The sequence below is a fragment of the Thermobia domestica genome, chromosome 13 (genome assembly GCF_964235325.1).
Source record: "Thermobia domestica chromosome 13, izTheDome1.hap1.1, whole genome shotgun sequence".
In the NCBI taxonomy this organism is placed as follows: Eukaryota; Metazoa; Arthropoda; class Insecta; order Zygentoma; family Lepismatidae; genus Thermobia; species Thermobia domestica.
In genome coordinates, this window is record NC_137466.1 from 219563308 (window position 1) to 219583272 (window position 19965).

The 19965-nt window shown below is 35.2% G+C and overlaps 1 protein-coding gene across 7 annotated transcripts in view; it reads right to left on the minus strand.

Annotated features, from left to right (window-relative positions):
• LOC145669045 (UMP-CMP kinase 2, mitochondrial-like) overlaps positions 1-18969 on the minus strand; it is a 32061-nt gene extending 13092 nt beyond the window's left edge. For 2 of the 7 annotated variants that reach the window (XM_081737406.1, XM_081737402.1), the window contains exon 1: positions 18616-18906. In XM_081737406.1, coding sequence (XP_081593532.1) covers positions 18616-18618 — 3 coding nt within the window. In that variant the 5' untranslated portion in view covers positions 18619-18906. Of the gene's footprint in view, positions 1-18421; positions 18545-18615 lie in introns of those variants that run through there. The other 5 variants (XM_081737404.1, XM_081737403.1, XM_081737405.1 and 2 more) reach the window with 5 other exon arrangements.
• Between the last annotated feature and the right edge of the window lie 996 nt (positions 18970-19965).

The following is a 19965-nucleotide window of genomic DNA, read 5'->3' on the forward strand; positions in this document are numbered from 1 at the left end:
GTGTTATTATGCAACAACAAGGTTATGCTAGAAGGGGTCACATAAGCTTAAAGCGGAATCCAAACCGCTTCTCGCCTTACGTCCAAGAGAAATTGTCCATTTGGACACGAAACCGGGACTAATTGGCCACAAATGCGATTGCCGACTCACTCACGAAGGACTCCTGATAAAAATACGTTGTACTGATCTTTACATAGGCCTACTTGTTAATATAATTGTCAAGAGTCATTTCAGAAGGACAAAAAGATAAACAGTTACACAAGTAAAAAGATTATACAGAATTATATATAAATTGGGAAACTCCCGCCTTAGCCATTGGGAAAATCATGTTATTACTTTAAATGTATTTGCATGTAAAATTTTAAGGCCAACGCATCATAATCACTACGCTAAAACTGAGGTATTAAATTACAAATTTGGTATGTAGATATCATTCAATAAAATTAAAACCAAGTCAAATCCAAGCTGATGTTGGAAGCTACGTAGGCAGTTGATAAATTTTGTCAATTTCTATCAATATATTTAAGCAACCTTGGCTTCTTTATAAAACAACAGGCATTCATTCAAATAGAAATATATAATTTGGTTTCGTTTCGTATGTTTAGGCTTAACATCCTTATGAAATACCAAGGTTATCACGGAAAATACTTTTGCTTAGAGGGACACCTCGAATCGCTACTTGGTTTAGACTTGAAAGATGGGTTGTGGTTCGACCGAGAATTGAACACGGGACCGTTTGATTAAAAAGTGAAAAGTAGATAAACGTAATGCGGATGGTCTGATATGTGGAAACATTAGCATGAAGTTCACACGATTTAAAGCATTTTTCGTTCTTTTTTTGGTTTAAACGAGTTGTTTTTTTTTTTAAGAAAGAAAGAAAAAAAACAGCTGGTTTAAACCAGCCAACTATGACCGACCTTTGTGGGTTTATCGTAAATAAAACTATATTATATCTCTCTCTCTCTCTTGTTTCACTTGCTCCAAACTTTGGTTTCATGGCTTCCAGCGCCCACAAAAGGTTGTCATAAACCATACAAGCAATCCTCGTCTCCATCGACCGCTGGAATGATATCGGGGAGAGAAGAGTGCTTGCCGTAAAGATAGATGAACAAAACAAATTAATGTAAATAACTTATAAATTGTTACAACGCTTGTAAAGCTATAAGCAATTACGGCTAAGAACTAAACGTGAGATTAAAATTATGAGTACTATGTATTGTAATCAAACAAACAACATACAATAAGTAAACTACAAGCAAACTATATTTTTTAACAACCTGAGCGCTCAAAATGATTACTCTCAATTTAACTTTTATTTTCTTAAGATCATTTACTTTGATCATGTGGCTTTTTCAATTTGTAAGAATGATTCTTTCTCAATTCTACTTACAGTTTGCGTTGGCGGCATGGAATGAGAGTATTGAGAGTAGTGAATAATTTATATAACACTCGCGTTTCACTATGCACTGCACAAGGAGGGTGGGGATTAAGTCAGCCGCGGTTTCCTCTTCTGCGCTATCCTCTCTACAGAAATCTGGTTCTCAAATCCAATCCAATAGTTCATGTGTCATACGCAATAAAGCATCCAATAAGTGTGCTGTTCACAATAGGATTATCGTTTGGAAGCGCTCCTGCTAAGGTCCACTGACTGCATCGAAGTACGTTTAAAACTAGCTTGCTAGCTCTTTATCTTTTCGGTTACAACAACTCATAAAATCACAAAATGAATTTAAATTCAAGGCTCGTTCTATAATTACACAACAACAGGCACAAAGCTCTGGAAACTTAAAATCAGGACGACGGGCTAGGTGCGAGCCCGTATAAAAGCCTACTCTACGTGCGGGACGCACGACAGGTGCGAAGGCACCCCTGCCTAACCGAGTCTCTTCAATAGACTGAATTGCTTTCTTCGCCAACCTCTTATGCTGCTTTTCCAAAGGGAAAATCCCGGTTTTAACTTGAAACGCAACCAACTGATGCAATGGCTAGATTTAGCGATGAGACTTCTTGCTGGAATGTTCTGTGGAGCGATTTTTCTTTCTTTTTAACCATAAAAGGACTGCTGGACGATTTGATCGAAGTTGGTTGCTCACACACACATTCAAACATATATGTATATGCTTGAGAAGAGAGAGTTCTCGGAAAATTTCCATACGAGGTCTGTTTATTAATTTTGAAATTTAAACTGACTGACTTTCTTCTCTTAATTAACACGATTAATGAGCGCCAAAAAATCCGTAACATCCTATGGCGCCCGCAGATTTGCGATGAGAATCCTGGCCGTCGAAGGGTTAATGGTCCATGTTGAAATGTCAGTGGAAGAATCACTATGTTGTGGAACACTCTGTATATAAATCTAATGTCACTGGGGACTTACTGTGAAAATTCGGTATATTGGGACTGTACTGTATATAACGTATCACACTTGACTTGATAATTATAAGGTTGTTCAACCTGTATGATGATAAGCCACCTTTTGTTAAAGCCACCTATTAAGTTCATAAAGCCACATTTATATTCTGATTAAGCCACTTTTATGCCACCATTAATAAATTGTTCATTATTATTTCATTTATTTATATTTTCAGTTTAAAGTTCCTTTTATTTATTTATTTATTTTTCAAATATTGGTTTCTCACCATAATTAAATATATTTTAACTCACTTTTCAATCATCTTTTGCAAAACACATGATATACTTAGACATGTTAAACCAAGCAAACGTACAAATGAACATTAATATTGAAAATACTTAACTACTAAACAATAGTAAAATGTGTATACCGATGTCGGAAGTGTAGCCTAACAACGTAACGAACGGTAATATCGGAATTCCTAATATGTAGTTTGTGTAGTGTAATGTGTGTATATATGCACCTTTTACAACAAACCTAATTAATACTTAACTTTTCTAAAATAACATCAAAATGACTATATCAACTAATATGTATATATTCATAAATGCAAAATATTAATAATCCAAAAGAATTTTCAAAACAAAAATTCGTAAAATAGGTATACCATAATTCACATGCTAATTATTCAAAATACTGTATTTCAGCTTATTAAACATCAAAATACTAAAAGAATTTAAAATCAAATATACTATCAAGTTTCAGTAATCATATTACTCAAACAACAAACAAGAGATTCATCGAATTGTTTCAGATAAATTTAGATTCACATGTCAACTCACTTTTTTTTTTAATCATCAGCATTACTCGTAACAAACGTAAACTTTTATTTTATTTATTTATCAATTGCAATATGTAGGCATCGTCATTAGTGCACGGATCTTTTATCACATTGGCGAACATACGACTTTTGGCTGATACAATCAACAAACATCTTATTGGCAATAGGAAAAATCAAATCTATCAACACATTGACGGGCATTAATCGCAATCGCATATTACATAACAAGAGGGATATACAATCCACCTCTAAACGCATGAAACACTTGAAATAAACTCTCTCTACTCTTCTAGCATTCCCAAGCTAGGTATTCGAGGAGTGACACGGAGTATCCATCTCCGAACGTGAACCGCCCTTTAATGGCCTTTGGTTTCACGTTAAAATACGCATACGTCGTAACAATAAATTCATAATAAATTCATCCAAGGATGCCGCTCTATACAGCCTTTGGCATCTCGAAAATAGCCCTAACTCATTTATAATGCTCAATTGCCATTCGGTTGAACTCAAACGTATACAGCTCAAAATACTTTACCTACAATCATTTTGTTCGTTTAATGACCATTATTAATATCAACGTGCCAAATAAATTTAAATCTGATTGCCTCAACATACTATAAGCAATGGAATCTATTAATTACTATTAAATTGTACAATAAACCAATTTCTTTCCATTATTATTATTATTATTATTATTATTATTATTATTATTATTATTATTATTATTATTATTATTATTCAAATTCTCAACTCTCAAAATTCTCAAATTCAATCTAAATTTCGTTATAGTTGTGTGAGTTTATTGACAAGTGCTGATGCGAAACGATGTTCTCTCCTTTTCAAACTTTTGAACATGAAAGTAATCAGATAAACAAAAAAGTAATTTGTTAATCATGATCACTCTGTTCAAGTGAACTATGTAGCGAAAGCTTCAATTAATACTTTTCTCATATCGAAATGAATTAAATTAAATTTTTCCACCTGTATGAATTATTTAAGACAAAACGAAACATAATTAGGTATTCTCTCCTTTATGTGAGTCGTTGAGCAATAGATAAACTTGTAAAAAACTATGAAAGCAAACTTTTTTTTTTTAATATGCTTTCCACATTAAGGCCCGCTCATACCTACAAAATTAATAGGTTTACAAAGTATTCTATCAAAGAGCGCCAGCCAATACGAAGAAATGTGCGGCTTTACTGGCAAATTGCACTTATCAAATCCGGGTTATACGAGGGCTGCTATATATATTTCTGGCCTAATAATGAAAATACGAATATTTATCAACGAAAATGGTTTTATTGTTTTTCAAAATATTCTCCATCAAGATTTATACACTTTTGCATGCGCTCAAACCAATTTTCGAAGCACTTTTTCCACTCCGATTGAGACACCTCCAAAACATGGTTTTTGAATGCTTCAACAGCATTTTCTGGCGACGAAAATCGTTGACCACGCATTTTTTTCTTGATGTGTGGGAATAAAAAGAAGTCATTGGGTGCCAAGTCAGGGCTGTACGGCGGATGACCCATCACTTCGACGTTTTGGCCGGTCAAAAATGCGCTGGTTTGAGCCGATGTGTGAGAGCTCGCATTGTCATGGTGCACAATGATTCGTCTTCTCTTGTTCATTTTTCGAATTTCTCCGAAGACTTCAGGCAAACAAATGGTGGTGTACCACTCAGAATTGACCGTCCTACGTTGCTCAAGCGGAACAGTCGCCACATGACCAGTTATGCCGAAGAAACAGGCGACCATTTGCTTCGAAGTGCTTCTTCCACGAACAACTTTCGTTGGATTTGGCTCGTCTTGGAAGACCCACACGGTCGATTGCTGTTTTGTTTCGGGCTCATACGCATAGATCCATGATTCGTCACCTGTGACGATCTTATAAACGTCTTTTGAAGCACCGCGATCGTATTTTTTCAGCATTTCTTTACACCAATCCACACGAGCTTTCTTTTGAGCGATTGTCAAATTGTGCGGGATCCAACGAGAACAAACCTTTTTTACGGCCAGGTGTTCATGCAATATCGAATGTATGCTGGTGGAAGAAATGCCTAGGCATGCCTCTATCTCACGGTAAGTCACATGACGGTCTTGCATTATCAGTTCACGTACGGCATCGATGTTTTCTGGCACAACGGCTGTTTTTGGACGACCTTCACGGAATTCGTCTTTGAGCGAGCGTCGGCCACGATTGAATTCGTTGTACCAGTTTTTCACAGTGCTATAGGATGGTGCTTCGTCGCCATACAAAGATTTAAGTTCATCGATGCACTCTTGTCGTGATAATCCACGTCGAAAGTTGTGAAAAATGATCGCACGAAAATGTTCACGAGTTAATTCCATTTTTTTGCCAAGTTGATTTCTTCAAGTACCTGTAAAAGAAAAAAAAATTGTCGTAAGTCAAAAAGTTCTGAGTACATTTATGCTACAAAATGTCAAACTTTCCAATGGAAATGTCAGATTGCACCTGGCAACACTTAGTGTTGCCTAGGCCAGAAATATATATAGCAACCCTCGTATAGTCACATCCGAGGTTAAAATCATTATATTTGACATCATTATAATCAGAGTATCATATTCGTTATTCAACTAATTTTGCCTTAATATTCATTATCTACATTTTCTCAATTTCGAAAATACACTCATTCCAAAATTTAAAACAATATTCATCAAATTTTATCTAAAATCAGACCAATAATGTTAATGAATTCAAAACTAATGATAAATTTAGTTATCAAATTTCCATAATGTTTTATAACTTGTTCATTAAACATTAATACAATTTAGCATCTGCTGTTACGTAATAAAGTTTATGTATTCTCATAACGTAAATTTAATTCTGAAAAAACATTGCTTGAAATCCCAACTTAACATCTTAAGTTTTTTATTTATTTATTTTAACCTAGCTATAACAATTTATCAACAACAATTTTGTAATAGACGTTTAATGGCAACTAACTGGGTTATGGGAACTTGCAAAACTGAGCTAAAATAATTCGTATTGCGGTTGTCTTTAAAAAGACAGTTTACACAACATAAGAGGGATCAATTCACCCCAAAGCATGGGCGTTCTTTAAAAATATTTCCTACGCATTCACAAAATCGAACATAAAAGGGATATACATATCAACCTTATGGACCATTGTCATTTAGTAGCATAAACACACAAAAATATAGGCTTCATGCCTCCTCCAGCACCCTTGGCTGGGAACTCAACAACAACGAGGGAAAAATCAACCTCGAAAAACACAGATGCGGCTTTTCATTGCCCTTTGCATCGTGTACACTTTTCATTATATGTATAATTCATGGTCCTCAATATAAGCGTCTGCCTCTCTATAGGCCTTATACGCTATGATCGCCCTCTATGCGAATATCATTGCTAACATCCTGAAATTCAACATCGGTGTCGCTCTTCAATTAGCCTTTGACACCGGCATTAACCCGCAACATGGAGCTGCTTATTAGCCCCTTTTAATCCATTCCTGCCCAATTATAGTTCTTAAATTACAACTGGCCTGTTGCCTTGCATATCCCAGTTACTCACTGCCACTATACGTTCTCTCTCTCTCTTTTTTTTCCGTTTCAAAGCATTTCAAATTGAACAAAACTGATTTCGAAAACATTTCACTAAGCTGAAACAAGTTTCTGATGCAAACTTAAACAAATAACGAGAATACTTCAACATTGAATTCTTTACGATGCAAAATTATTCACACTTAATAAAATATTTCACTTTAAACATACCAAATATCAAATACCTAAACAATCAAAAGTCGAAATAGAATTTTAAAGTGTGTGTGTCTAATAACCAAATTCACACACTAGCTGAGGCCCAATCGGACGCCATCCCGATTTCGTCACTTTAATTTTGAAAGAGAATAGTAGTGACGCCTCTAAGGGTTGAATTATAATTTTCAACCTTTTATCTCTTAACTTGTAGATCGATTATTTCTAAATTCAATTAAATTTGAAACTTCATTAACATCATGGCAAATACCCACTGACTTTACATAACGAACATTATATGTGAATGGATTCATAAACAGATTTGTTAAATTCGACATTATTTTCAATTACTTTCAAAATCATAGTAAATAATACTTAGTTTTCAATGTTTCGACGCCTAACCAATTTTTATGTTACAAATTCAATATGTTCTTACGCTTACTTAATAAGAAAGTCAGATGCAAAGATTCATTAACCAAGGAACACTTTTTTTTTCAAAAATCCAAATTTCATAATTAATTGTGGTATTCATCAGTATTTCTCTAATTGAATTTTCAAATATCTCTAATTGCCTAACAGTTCTCTAAATGCATAATGGTATGGGGACAACTAAACGTTCATATGATCATACAAGGTACATGAATAAAAACTCAAAAGAAAATGGAATGGTAAAATTTTATTAATGGCATTTGGTTCCCAAAACTGGAAGCACCTGAAAAGAAATAAGACATACAAAACATAAACATCCTAACAAAAATTCGATACAGAAATTCTGTATCCAAAACGGGATAACTATAGTTTTCAAAAGTGGTGGGGCATTGTTAAAATTTCAAAGTCCGAGATCGCGATCTAAATTGATTACCTATTTAAAGTTTCCAATACTGTCCTTCCTCTGTTGTTCCCTTCATCTTTCATCTCCACAAGCTGTAAAGAAACAATAAAACATGGTATTTAAATGAACGTACCTGATTGTAGACAGATACTGGTGGTTCCTTGGGACGGGCGCGTCGGTGGCGGTAGGCACACACTTGAGGCTGAAAAGCAAATTCCTAACTTTCGGAATTCGGTGGGGAATAATTAGAATAAAAGAATAATAATCCTTATTTTCATTCTTTATAAAAGCTACCGAATCAAATTCGGTATTTAGTTTTCGTCTCTTCCGGGTTTTAGTCTAAATTCGGGCAAAGTTCACGCCTAGGCCACGCTAGAATTTTAATCTTCCACCGATGTCGATTACACTTGTACGTCTGCACTTTCATACGCTTACGAGTACTTTTCCAGTTAGTTTTTGTGATTTGTGGAACTTTTTCCCTTTCTACGTGTTTACCAACCTTCCACGCAATGACGCGCCTTCGTTTGCGACGGTTGAATTTGCGATGCATCACGATGCCTTGCATAGATTGCTCTTCGCGTTTGCGTTTCTTAAAATTCCTCTGAGTCGATGTTTTCAGAATTTGCACGTTTGGTCCAAAATAATCTTGCCTACATTTTAACTTTGATTGATGTCTAGTTTGTCTGCGGTTGCATTTACTTTGTTTCGGATTACACTTACTAGCGCGCTTTTCATTTATTCTTAACTCACTGTCTAGCATACGTTTGGCGTTTGTTCGCTTGTATTGCGCGTATATTCTGGAGTTAGGCCGACGAATATTATTGTTACCAAGAACGATCAGCTGTTTCGCCTTCCGACTACTTGCACAATCGAGTTTTCCTTTCTACACATTCGCGGTGGTGGGACATTAATTTTAAATTTTGCATGCGCGAAGGAATCAAATTTACTACGCTTATGACCCACTTCTCTAGCGCTACTTTTACGCCTATGAACCTTGATCTTACTAGCTATACGTCGTGACATCTTTCTGTTTCGAACTAGTATTCTAGGGAAAATCGGTTGACCATTTCGAACTACCTTATCTTTCCTTTGTGCCTTATTCTTACATCTTAATCTCTTCGCTAGTGTATGCTTATTTTTCGGCCTACATTCGTGTCTGGTTACGGGTAATAGTCCTGACCAATTAATCACACAACAGCTATTGACTACATAAAGCACAATTCTCTTTGCGGGCTTGCATCTCAAACTCTTCACTTGAAGTCGTTGACCTATGCCACTATGCTCAAAGTCGATAAGGACAGAATCGAATTGCAATAGAAAGACGTAACTCATACTAAACGACATGTACGGTACTATAGACACATATGTAGTTGTGAAATCGCGCAGAACAATCTGCTCGCGATACAAATGTAACAGCATTAAATTTTCAATCTCGCACAGAAATAATAACTCAACTCTCAAGCCTTCCCTGGCTTTTCCGAGAGGAGGGGTTCGCGCTACCATTCATTTCGTACAATTCATCGGCATCTCTCGCCGGCACTGCAACTACATTTAAAACCTGTCTGTCTACGGATACTCGCATCAAGCCGTGTTTAATTACTGTCTCTGTATTGCCTATTTCTTTTCTCTGAACGCTAACGTCCTCTTGGTTTGCTCTACATGTATTTACCATCAACTTTCCTTCAAGCATTCTACACGACACATTGAGTTCTTGTTCGAACTTACAAAACAATTCATCCGCCACTGCGCAAAGTTGTTTACCAAAATCATAGTCGATAGTCTCACTAACGTTGTTTTTCCTGACCACTATTTCCGGTGAAAACAAACAAATATCTTCAAATACAACATGATTATCAAGAAACTCAAAATTCTCCTCCGTAACCTGCGCTTGTGCGTACTCAAGGGTTTTTTCGATTTCTAATGCGCCTTGCACTTCGTATGCTACACTTGGAACTACGCTGACACTAGCCTGATGTACTACTAAAGGTGGTAATTCGCAACTAATACATTCAGAACGGATATTATTGACGCAAATTTCCTTCGTTTCATAGCTAATCAAAGGTGTCGCTATTTCAAACGGTTCCTGATTGATGTCAACTATGTTTACTTCTTGAAAGTCTACTTTGATTTCACTAACACTAGACTGATGTAAAACTAATGGTGGTGGTTCAATAACTACAGGTGTAGAAATCTGACCTCGTTCTATACATTCATTTTCTACAATGATGACGTTAGCTCGTAACTGCTCTACATAATTTTCCACTAGACTATTTTTACTTTCTAAACATTCAAATTCAATTGGCCTAATTTCACAACTATTTGACTGCTTGACACTCAACGGTGGTAATTGAATTTCAACAGAAGGTAAAATTTTGTGTGTTTCCTGAAATAAATTGTCTACTGTAACTATGCGTGCATACTGCGGTTCAACTTTCGACGATGATTTTAATTCCACGCATTTTTCAAAATTTACATATTCAAAATCATGAAACGCGTGTTTATTCCATGTTTTCAATTTACTTAAAGCTGTGTAACGAGTAGGTAATGTTGACCTGCACAACAGCTGTTTACCTGAATCTACTTCGGATGTATCAGCTGATTTCTTATTCTTAGCTTTGTGTTTCCTACGTTTGCCGGGTTCACTTTCGAGTTCTCTTACAATTTGTTCGTGCACATATTGATCATACCTTGAGTCTCCTGTTTTCTGATACTGTTCTAAAATAGATTGCAACTCTTGCGTTATACATCTACCTATGACTATAATTCGTCGTCTATCATCTGTGCGCACTTCTGCCGTAACGTCAAATGTAAATGGCCGTCTTTGTACGGTGAAAGTAACTTCTTTCGGAATATTCGAATTTTTATTTCTGTCTGGTGAACCAAAAAATTCGAATTGATTAACCCTACGCCAAGTGATATAATTGGTTTCTTCATTCTTATCTAAATATATATCGAAAAAATTTCCGTCTATAGTTACGTTAAACGACCTCATGATTTTTTTTTAAACAAAAACTCGAAACTAAACTCTGGAATATTCTAAGTGTTTAACATTAATTTCCACCCTCTAAGTATCGTTTTCTAAGTTTGGTCTAATCTGTGCTAACTGGTCCTTTGACCATGTTTGAAATTGTTCTAAAATACTAAAATCCATGTTTACTAAAGTCACAAATATTCAACTCACAATATAAAACATGCAAAAATAAACACTTGAGTTCACCGACAAAATGTAAACAAACACCTTTCTGAAATTATTTCATAATTTCAATTACACAAAATTGTTATTTTGTTTTAAAATTTCATTTTACAAAGTGTTTCGATAGACAGTTAACATAAACAAACAAATTATTATTCATTCATCGTGATAAATAATAAAAAAAGAAGGTGCATAGGGTGTATATATACGTGTTTGTGTGTTCGGCTAGAATCAGCTGTTCTGTGCTTTCGTACTATGAAAAGTTAGCGGAAGAAAAATTCGCGAACAAACAAAAATGTTTTAATTTCTTACCAAACAAATTGTACTAATTATATTTCCGTGGTAATTGAATTTACTTTGTTTTCTTTTTTTTCAAACCCTATTTATTATTTTCTTTTTTTTTCTTTCTCTTTTCTATTCACGAGTTAGAACGATCTGCGCATGATTTTATACTGAGTTAGCTATCTGTAACTACGTGGTTCAAATGTTTACTATTTTCGTATTTTAATAAATGAACGCTGAAATAATTAAATGCAGTTCTATCCGAAGATTGAAGTATGTCCTGTCACGGTCGCCATTTATGGATATGACCGACCTTTGTGGGTTTATCGTAAATAAAACTATATTATCTCTCTCTCTCTCTCTTGTTTCACTTGCTCCAAACTTTGGTTTCATGGCTTCCAGCGCCCACAAAAGGTTGTCATAAACCATACAAGCAATCCTCGTCTCCATCGACCGCTGGAATGATATCGGGGAGAGAAGAGTGCTTGCCGTAAAGATAGATGAACAAAACAAATTAATGTAAATAACTTATAAATTGTTACAACGCTTGTAAAGCTATAAGCAATTACGGCTAAGAACTAAACGTGAGATTAAAATTATGAGTACTATGTATTGTAATCAAACAAACAACATACAATAAGTAAACTACAAGCAAACTATATTTTTTAACAACCTGAGCGCTCAAAATGATTACTCTCAATTTAACTTTTATTTTCTTAAGATCATTTACTTTGATCATGTGGCTTTTTCAATTTGTAAGAATGATTCTTTCTCAATTCTACTTACAGTTTGCGTTGGCGGCATGGAATGAGAGTATTGAGAGTAGTGAATAATTTATATAACACTCGCGTTTCACTATGCACTGCACAAGGAGGGTGGGGATTAAGTCAGCCGCGGTTTCCTCTTCTGCGCTATCCTCTCTACAGAAATCTGGTTCTCAAATCCAATCCAATAGTTCATGTGTCATACGCAATAAAGCATCCAATAAGTGTGCTGTTCACAATAGGATTATCGTTTGGAAGCGCTCCTGCTAAGGTCCACTGACTGCATCGAAGTACGTTTAAAACTAGCTTGCTAGCTCTTTATCTTTTCGGTTACAACAACTCATAAAATCACAAAATGAATTTAAATTCAAGGCTCGTTCTATAATTACACAACAACAGGCACAAAGCTCTGGAAACTTAAAATCAGGACGACGGGCTAGGTGCGAGCCCGTATAAAAGCCTACTCTACGTGCGGGACGCACGACAGGTGCGAAGGCACCCCTGCCTAACCGAGTCTCTTCAATAGACTGAATTGCTTTCTTCGCCAACCTCTTATGCTGCTTTTCCAAAGGGAAAATCCCGGTTTTAACTTGAAACGCAACCAACTGATGCAATGGCTAGATTTAGCGATGAGACTTCTTGCTGGAATGTTCTGTGGAGCGATTTTTCTTTCTTTTTAACCATAAAAGGACTGCTGGACGATTTGATCGAAGTTGGTTGCTCACACACACATTCAAACATATATGTATATGCTTGAGAAGAGAGAGTTCTCGGAAAATTTCCATACGAGGTCTGTTTATTAATTTTGAAATTTAAACTGACTGACTTTCTTCTCTTAATTAACACGATTAATGAGCGCCAAAAAATCCGTAACACAACCCTGCTGCGAAAGATGCACAGGATATAATCTCAAAATCCCAAGATGGCTTTATAAAAAGCAAATCGATTATTACAGCCATATATGAAGACATCAAGCTAGTGGTAATAGCTGTTGATCAAAAAGTCGACTCTACAGCATATATTGTTATCTCTCAAAAGCTCGTGTAGATTGTGATATACTATTTGCTATATTAGAATAATACGGTATTAGCACTCTGGAATGTTTTAAATCGTATTTGTAGAATCTTCTAAACGAGTTGTGCAAATTCTGCATTTGGATGCAACAACTAATATTCTGAGCAAAATATACTCCATAACTTTAGGAGATTCACTGCTCTTCCCTATTTATTGTTGACCACAATATAAAAGGAACCAGACTATATTTAGCGATATCTATTCAATGAAGACGAGTTGAAACTATTTGAAAAACGTATATTTCTGGGTAGGTCAGTGGAAATAATAATAATAATTCCATATCATACAAACTCGTGTTCTATTAACGACTTTCGATTAAGTAACCTGGGTAAAACTGAGACAGTCCACCACCTGATTAAGTATAAATTAGTAGGGCTACATGTTATAATGAAATCGTGAATTTAAACATTTCCATATTTACTTCAAAACGCATTAACCAAGAATTCGGACAGCACCCGTTCCAATGCTCTAACCCTATGTGGTACACATCTGCCTCTGCTTACTCCGCTTCTTAAACTTTTAGCTGTCACAAAGCAAACTCTCATGAAAGTATATATGGATACATACATGCATACATTTCTATACCGACAGGTCACCTATATACACGTGGCTACTAATAGAACAGAGATAAAGCGCTTGGTGCTTTTAAGTTCAATCTTTATGATGAACTTAGAGCTATACTTTGCGATGGGTCACCATAACTACAACTCCAACTACAACTACAACTACAAATCAAAAGTCACGAATATATAATTTCTTTTCTTACAACTAACTCAATACTTTAATAATCATGTGTGTAGTGACACCCCTCATTTTCATCTGTACCAAGTGGAGACAATGTTATGTCGGCCGGTGCATATCTTTGAAAAGGGATGAACTGATAATGAGTAACATATTTGGTGCACGTAGGGTTGCCAACTGGCCGGCTTTCCATCGGCCTGGCCGGAAATATTGCTGTTATTTTGATTAAAGCCGGTGACCGGTCCAAACTTCCTACCAACCCCTTTATGACCTTTTTTTTCTTCTTAAATTTGTATGTAGTTCCAAGCAATTTCATCTAGTTCGAAGTATAGATTTAAAAAGTAAATTTCATTATGTAAATCCAAAACTGTCACTTTTCACCATCTATCAACGATTATACGCAATTGTTAAAACTTGTCCTTGCTGATAGTATGTTGCGCTCACCGCTCACGTGATGCTCAATGCTGTGTTGCCAACTTTGCGTCGGGTATCGAGACACGGAAATATTCACTGCAAGTAAATCTCAAGTTTTATAAAATTAAATGAGACAAAAGAGAACTAAAAAGAATGCTAACAATAACCAGCAGGTCCACTACTCAAGTTGACATTCGACTAAAACAATATGCATTTGTTTATATCAGGGTTGGCAAAAACCATGCTTTTTATTAAAAAAAAAAACAAAAAAAAAAAACAGGTTTTTTTGGTTTAAACCAGGTTTTTATGGTTTAAATAATTTGCTCTATATATTCATATCATATATGGACAGAAGTAAGTTTGTTTCGCCTTGATGTTATTATGCAACAACCGGGTTATGCTGGAAGGGGTCACATAAGCTTCAAGCGGAATAAAAACCGCTTCTCGAGTTACATCCGAGAGAAATTGTCCTCCATTTGAACTCGGAACCAGGACTAATTGGCCACAAATGCGATACGTCTGCCGACTCACTCACGAAGGAATCCTGATAAAAAAAAATACGTTGTACTGATCTTTACATGCTTCTTAATATAACTGTCAAGAGTCATTTCAGAAGGACAAAAAGATAAACAGTTGCACAAGTGAAACCATTACACAGAATTACATATGAACAATTTGAAAGTACTACGGAGTACAGAAGAACTAATTTAGTTCAAGCTAGTTAACAACGACTTTTATTGGTCTAAATTAAAGGAATACACCGACTTAATCTGCATATCAATAAGAAAAGTGAATAAAGATACGAATTATTTGAGTCCACTTTGGCTCAGACTCATTTGCACATAAATAGATACCAAAGATACTTATTTCACTAAATGCCTCTCGTGGGGTCTGTATGACCCCCCCCCCACACAAAAACACACAAAAAGTACGGCATTTTCGATTCATTTTATCAATAGTAAACATTGAAACGAAACAATATTTAGAATTTTTCTTCGATTGCAATTACACAACAATAATAACAACTACAAAAAATCACAAAATAAACATTTATAAACTTTTTAAAAACAAAGTTGCTTTTGTAGTATAATCTTTCTGAGTAATGAATGGGGAATTTAGGTCTGAATATAATATGAATAATATACGGGAGTGAAACGTGATAACCCACAAATGTGTGTTTATCAAGATTTTACAAACACTTACACTTTTGCGAAAATTTTTGTTTTTTGGTTTAAACCAGTCAACCCTGGTTTATATTCAAATTGGCAAACTGCGGAAAGGGTGGAATGTTTACCATTGTAGAGCGAGAGAAATGAGCCACTATAATTGGCTGAACGTGCTGTTGCCATAGGAACAGTTCTTCTTGCCTGATTGTTGTAACCACGTGCAGGAAGGAAAAAAAAAAAAAACAGAGGATAAGAACTGCCAGATAGGACAAGTTGTATCAAATCAAGGATGTTATAAAATAGAGGATCTGCCTATACGTATCTTCATCATATGAACTCAATGAAGCCGAAAAACAATCGAGCATCGTCTGAGTCAGCACGTCTGATTGGCTACTATCGTTTCCGCCATGACTGTTGGGTCGAAACATTGGAATCTTAGTGGCGCGGAGTAGGCAGAGAGGTGTGGCAAAGCCGTGACGTATGGCTTCACGATTTTGTTGTATGGGCAGATCCTCTATTTTATAACATCCATGTATCAAATGGACTGTAATATATTTTGTTCATCTGTTTACATAATTTTAAAGAGACCACAAGGACTGTATCAGGGAAAATTTGAAATTTACTTGTAAGAAATTTTATACATTTATTGAGAGTGGAAAAGGACTTCTTAGAGCAATTTCCTGTAGTTGAAGTACAGATTCAAATAGCAAATTTAATTTTCCAAATCCAAAATTGTCATGTAAAGATTAATATTCTTTTGTTCATTTGTTTCGATAATTTTAAAGAAGTGGCAGTAACTTGTAAATATAATAAAATGATGAATGCCGATTTGAGTTTCTCATTTATAGCACAATGGTCAAATCAACACAATTTGTAGACAAAATTTACCTTACCATCATAGATTGTCATGAAATTTTGCACAGGGGTACCATTCATGTATACTAAGAAAAATACCAAATGTTATCTTTATATATGAACCCGTTATTGTAGGTAAGGATATACAAAGTTTCGAAAAATTGCCCAAAATAGTGTGTTCAATATATTTTGAAATTGGAATTGCGGCTCTCCTAATTGAGCTAGAAAGCTGACTGAGGTGTCATTTTACAGCATTTATCATTCCCCTTCCTGTGACCATATAAGCTAATACAGAATTGTTTTTTCAAAATCAAAATTTTTCAAAAAGTACAATTTTAAAATTTTGTAAATAGATAGTATTGTTGTAAATCACCTTGCAAAATATGGATTTGGGATGATAAAGGATTCATTGTCAAACAATCAAAAGTAACACTAGAGTTTTCATTAATACCCTGCACCTAGCTAAAAAATACCAGTACACTATGTTTTTCGTTTTACTTGTGGAAATAAATATGAAGAGTAATGTTTTTTTTTTTTTTTTTTTTTTATACAACTTACGCTTCCTAGTGTGAAATCATTAAAAGTGCTATACAACGGTTAAAATAAGTAAAGTGCATATAAAAAGAAAACTATATTAAATACTATCTTCCGTCAGGGCAGTATTCTTAACAGTGGAGGTATAAAAAGCTGTATTTCATCTTACAATTGTAGCGTTCTTCGTATCAAACAATTACAAGTGAAACAGAAAATCGCATTACAGCGGAAACTCATTAAAGCACTTGTGAATACAGGATACAAGATCTAACCTAACCTATTCTACAATCTAACATCCTGCTCTATGATCCCTAGAAATAAAGCTGTTCGACAGATACCTTAAGGCATCTAGTAATGCAAGTGTTTTCCACTATATCGCTGACGCGCTTGCTCTCTATGGACGCAGTCCCGCGTGGACGTCCAGCTTCGGCCCGCCCTGACTTGGTTAGATAGCATTGGCGTTATTTAGTAGCCACTTAGCACAGGTTGGTTTGATTTCTTTGCACTATAGTTTTACGGTATGTGTTCGGATGCTGTATTTACAAGCTTATTGTAAAACATTTCTAATTTTTCAATAACTCTTTCTAGTGGCCACCTTGTACGTTATCTATACATGTTGGGTGTGTTCTTAAACTTAGCATGCTCGACATGCAGATTAATTTTTGTACAATTAAAGTATCTTTAATTCTAACACGACACAAAAATAACCATGCAGGCTTTCTGTTTGCACACCACTCGAAATAATTGTTCAAAAATACAACTCTCTCAGTAACTTCCTCTTAATATCCCTTAAAACATTTGCGCTGGGCGACATGAAAATCTCCCACATGGCATAAATAAAATTCAAGGAAGCTACCAGAAATTATTATTGAAAAATTAAAATTCTTTTACGCTTTGCGTATAAGTATGGCTTTTGGATGTATGGTATAAAAACTACAATAAAAAAATGTCCGGTAAAAAGCACGAATGCTATCTAAGCGAGTCAGAGCAGAATAAGCTGATGGTCCCGCATCCGAAGGGAGCAGGCGCGTCACCGATGTTGCGTATACGCGTAAGCAAGGGTAGGGGATAGAAGTGCGTTTTGGAATGATACAACTTTCAATAGCACTTATCATAGTTTCATACTTCTAAAGCTCCACTTTTAAACATAAAATACAGCTTCTGTACACTGTGCACAAATACACCACCGGTGGAAAATATAATCTTGTAGTCATCGTCTTTCATATGCAGTCATTTATTTTATCCGTCGTAAAGAACTTGTAACGATTTTACTCTTTGTAAACCTACAATTATAAACCTAAACTACAGCCGTCTTATTTTGTATTTAACTCTCCATAACACGCGTGACCAATTGTAACATCAAGGCACGCGCGACTCCGCAATATTGATTTATAGGCTTATATCTTAATTTTAATGTGTGTTTTGTTTTGAACCAATATTAAACTGTTTCATATTTTCTTTACAACGTTTTTGCCAATTGCGCGTGTACATTTTACAGCACAAACTCTTAACAGTTCTAAGAAAACTAAAATTTCTCTATCCGCGGAGACTGCGGCGTGTGCGACGGCGGGTTCTGTAGCCTGCAGAAATTTGTTCCTTATAAATATATCTTTTCATACAAAGTGCGGATTTTACCTGTATATCTTCCAAAATGTGGTGTGCCAAGACTACACTAGGACCAAAATAACGCCAAATGTCTGTTCTAGAAACTCTCATGCCAAACTAACACACCAGTAAAAAAATTAAATATTTCAAGTGTGATTTATTAAAGAGAATGAATCTAAATACGAATTGAACACTTATCAGGTACACAATTAAATGTATATTACCATAACTTAATAGAAATATCCACAGGTCCGGTTTCTCTTTTGTTTCTTCGTCACCTTTTCAAGCTTTACGTATTACACTTGATAGTAGCAAACGGGAAAATCCCGTAACGATACTGAATTTCATATTTCCGAGTCGAGAATAAATATCTTTAAAAAAAAACTAATATTAATATTTATTTTGAGAAATATAATGACAGGGCTTTATGTACCATTTCTATTGAATATTAATGCATTTCATACCACAAAATTGCTTCTTTGTCACTGCTACATACTTTCTGCTGCTACCATCCAGTTACCATGACAACCACCAGGCTACCAGGTACATAGTCTACTCTCACTCAATGTTTTGATGCTCCAGGAACTCGTCCGCTGAGCAATACAGACAGTAAAATGAGGATCTATACTTGTAGAGATGAATGGTCCATGATGAATTCGGGAACAAAATAAGTACACAATCGAAACAATCACTTCAAGTGGAACACTAACTATGTCGAAGATACTGTATATTACAAGCTGCTATGAATAACAAGAGCACTGCACTGTTGATCACTGTGACACTATTACAAGTCGTAGTTGTTCACTATGTAATATTGTAGCAGATGATAAAGAACGAGGTGGTTTTTGTTAGGTAGTAAGGCGGGCTATACACTACGAGATCAATCCCAGGAAATATCTTAGGATTTATCTTCGGAAAAATGTTATGACATATCTCGTAGGAAATCCTACCCTTTTGTGCCATACACGTGAAGAATTTTCCCGTCTGACCGAATGACGTTTATCAACATTGTGAAATAGTTCTATTTAATAAAAGTACAAAGTTAAAGAATTACTATGCTAACCACACTGCACATCCCACTAATATTAATATCAGGCGCTATATTGTTAAATTGGATACCTCTAAAAAAAAAAGAAAAAAAGAAAAGAAAAGAAAAAGAAAAAAGCATAAGAGTCAGAAGGGTGCTGGTATACTTTTGGCGCACCACATTTTAGAATATTTACAAGTAAAATTTAATACTTTGCATGAAAAGACATTTTTTTGCAAGCAACACAATTAAATACAAAGTAATACACCAGTATTTTATGTTTACAACTGTAGGGTTAATAGTGTAAAATCATTATAAATGTTTTAACGACGGATAAAATAGGTGAGAGACAATGTTAGGCAGAAAGGGTCCAGCTAATTTTTCTAAGAAATGTTAAAATTTCGGTAATTTCTATTCACATTAGTTTAGTATAGATTGGTTCAGGTTAGTTATGGTTATGTTATGTTAGATTATATTAGTATATGGGTCCAGCACAATTTTCAAAAAGTGATAGAATTTCGCTCACTTCTATTAATATTAGGTTAGT